Genomic DNA, 2,666 nt, shown 5'->3' with positions numbered 1-2,666 from the left:
AAGTAGATGAGGTATTGATGTGATATTGATGAGGTGATCTGTCTCCCTGTTTTGTTCAGTGTCCAGAAGCCCAGAGCAGAGTCACCTACAACCAGCCTGCTATCAATGAAGAGTGATCAGCCACCTGCTTTCAGCCAGGAACCATTACCAGATGACAATAAGGAAGTGGAGAGTTTGGACAGTGAGGATGCATTAAAGATCATACACAACCTTCTGGACAGAAGAAGTAAGACTGTGTTTCATACAATATTACAAAGAACGGTACAGAGGCCCTTATAAAACACACCCACAAACGTATGAGTCCCAACTCTCATTGTTTTCCTACAGGTCAAACTCTGCTGACAGTCCAACATGACATTAAGGCTAATCTGAAACACAAGTACCAACACATATCTGAAGGAATTGGACACCATGGAAACCAAAGTCTGTTAAAGGACATCTACACAGAGCTCTACATCACAGAGGGTGGAAGTGGAGGGCTCAATAATGAACATGAGGTTAGACAGTTAGAGATGGCATTCAAGAAACAAACCACACAAGAGACATCAATCAAATGCAACGACATCTTCAAGCCTTTACCTGGACAAGACAAACCTATCAGAACTGTGCTGACCAAAGGAATCGCTGGCATTGGAAAAACAGTCTCTGTGCAAAAGGTCATCCTTGACTGGGCAGAGGGAAAAGCAAATCAGGACGTTCATTTCATGTTTCCTCTTCCTTTCCGTGATCTGAACCTGAAAAAGGACCAATACAGTCTGATGCAACTTCTTTCCCATTACTTCTCAGAGCTGAAAGAGATTGACAGCATTGAAGATGGTGAAACCAAAACTGTTTTCATTTTTGATGGTCTGGATGAGTGTCGACTTCCTCTAGACTTCAAAAACAATGAGAAGTGCTGTGATGTCACGAAGCCAACCTCAGTGGACGTGCTGCTGACAAACCTCATCAAGGGGAATCTGCTTCCCTCTGCTCTCCTCTGGATAACCTCACGGCCTGCAGCAGCCAATCAGATCCCTTCTGAGTGTGTTGACCAGGTGACAGAGGTACGAGGGTTCAATGATCCACAGAAGGAGGAGTACTTCAGGAAGAAGAACACAGATCAGAATCTGGCCAATAAAATCATCAAACACATAAAGACATCAAGGAGCCTCCACATCATGTGCCACATGCCAGTCTTCTGTTGGATATCAGCCACTGTCCTTGAGATGATGCTGAAAGAGGCAGAGAAGGATGAAGTCCCCAAAACTCTGACCCAGATGTACTCACACTTCATGCTCATCCAAATCATTGTGAAGAACAAGAAGTACAACAAAGCCACAGAGACAAACCCAAAGGAACTGTCTCAGTCAGACAAAGAGATGATCCTGAAACTGGCAAAGCTGGCTTTCCAACAGCTGCAGAAGGGCAACCTGATCTTCTATGAGGAGGACCTGAGAGAGTGTGGCCTTGATGTCACAGAGGCATCAGAGTACTCAGCATTGTGTACAGAGATCTTTAAAGAAGAATCTGGGCTGTACCAAGACAAGGTCTACAGCTTTGTGCATCTGAGCATTCAGGAGTTTCTAGCAGCAGTGCATGTTTTAGAATCATGTCTGGACAAGAATGAAAATGTTTTCTACCCCAAAGCAGTCCCTACTGATGAGGATGATGAGGAGGAGTCAATCCAGTTGTCTGACTTACACGAGAGTGCAGTGGACCAGGCCTTGAAGAGTAAGAATGGACACCTGGACCTGTTCCTTCGCTTTCTTCTGGGTCTCTCACTGGAGTCCAATCAGAATCTGTTACGAGGCCTTCTGACACAGACAGGAAATTCAACACAGACCAATGAGGAAACAGTTGAGAGAACAGTCAGGTACCTTTCATACAAGATCAAAAGGGTATCCTCACCAGAAAGGATCATCAACTTGTTCCACTGTCTGAATGAACTTGGTGCCAACTCTCTAGTTGAAGATATGCAGACCTCCCTGCGATCAGGAACTCTTTCAGAAACAGAGCTAGAACCTGACCAATGTTCAGCCCTGGCCTACCTGTTACTGATGTCAGAGGAGGTGCTGGAGGAGTTTGACCTGAAGACATACAACACAACAGAGGAAGGTTATCAGAGGTTGCTGCCGGTAGTGAAAACCTGCAAGAGAGCACTGTAAGTTCTGTTATTGAGTTGATGTTTACAGTATCATTATAATGAAGGATTTGTATATCTAACAGATTATCTCCTCTCTTCAGACTGGATCACTGTAAACTGACAAATAAATCCTGTGAGACTCTGACCTCAGCTCTGCAGACACCAAACTCCCCCCTGAGAGAACTGGACCTCAGCTACAGTGACCTGGGAGACCGAGGAGTGCAGCTGCTCTGTGTTGGACTAACCAGTCCACTCTGCAACATACAGACACTAGTGTGAGTTAAATATCTTCAGTATCCACTGTCTTTATAGTGTTTATATATTTGTAGTAATTATGTTTTTAACATTATTTGAACATCTTGGTAAATATGCAGAAACATACATACAATGTGATAAATATTTGAAACGTATGTTAAATATCTTGAGTGGGTTAGTATGTTTTTAACATAGTCGAATCATGTCCTTCTGTTATTGTCTTAATGCATCTCATTATTGTTAAAGGTTTGCATATTTAAGTGTATCAAAATATCTCCTCTCTCCAGAC

At 43.4% G+C, this 2,666-nt stretch overlaps 1 protein-coding gene across 1 annotated transcript; it reads left to right on the top strand.

The window, feature by feature from the left end:
• The first annotated feature begins 296 nt into the window (after nt 1-296).
• On the top strand, nt 297-2,144 carry LOC120051623 (protein NLRC3-like). The gene has a single exon (XM_038998520.1). The coding sequence runs from the start codon at nt 297-299 to the stop codon at nt 2,142-2,144; it is 1,848 nt and encodes a 615-aa protein (XP_038854448.1).
• The last annotated feature ends 522 nt before the right edge of the window (nt 2,145-2,666 follow it).

This window comes from Salvelinus namaycush, chromosome 8, assembly GCF_016432855.1.
Source record: "Salvelinus namaycush isolate Seneca chromosome 8, SaNama_1.0, whole genome shotgun sequence".
Lineage (NCBI taxonomy): Eukaryota > Metazoa > Chordata > Actinopteri > Salmoniformes > Salmonidae > Salvelinus > Salvelinus namaycush.
This window is presented reverse-complemented; position numbering and strand designations above follow the sequence as displayed.

Bases quoted from the DNA above. Each gene is read 5' to 3' on its own strand.
- LOC120051623 (XM_038998520.1), top strand. From the start codon at position 297: ATGAGTCCCAACTCTCATTGTTTTCCTACAGGTCAAACTCTGCTGACA.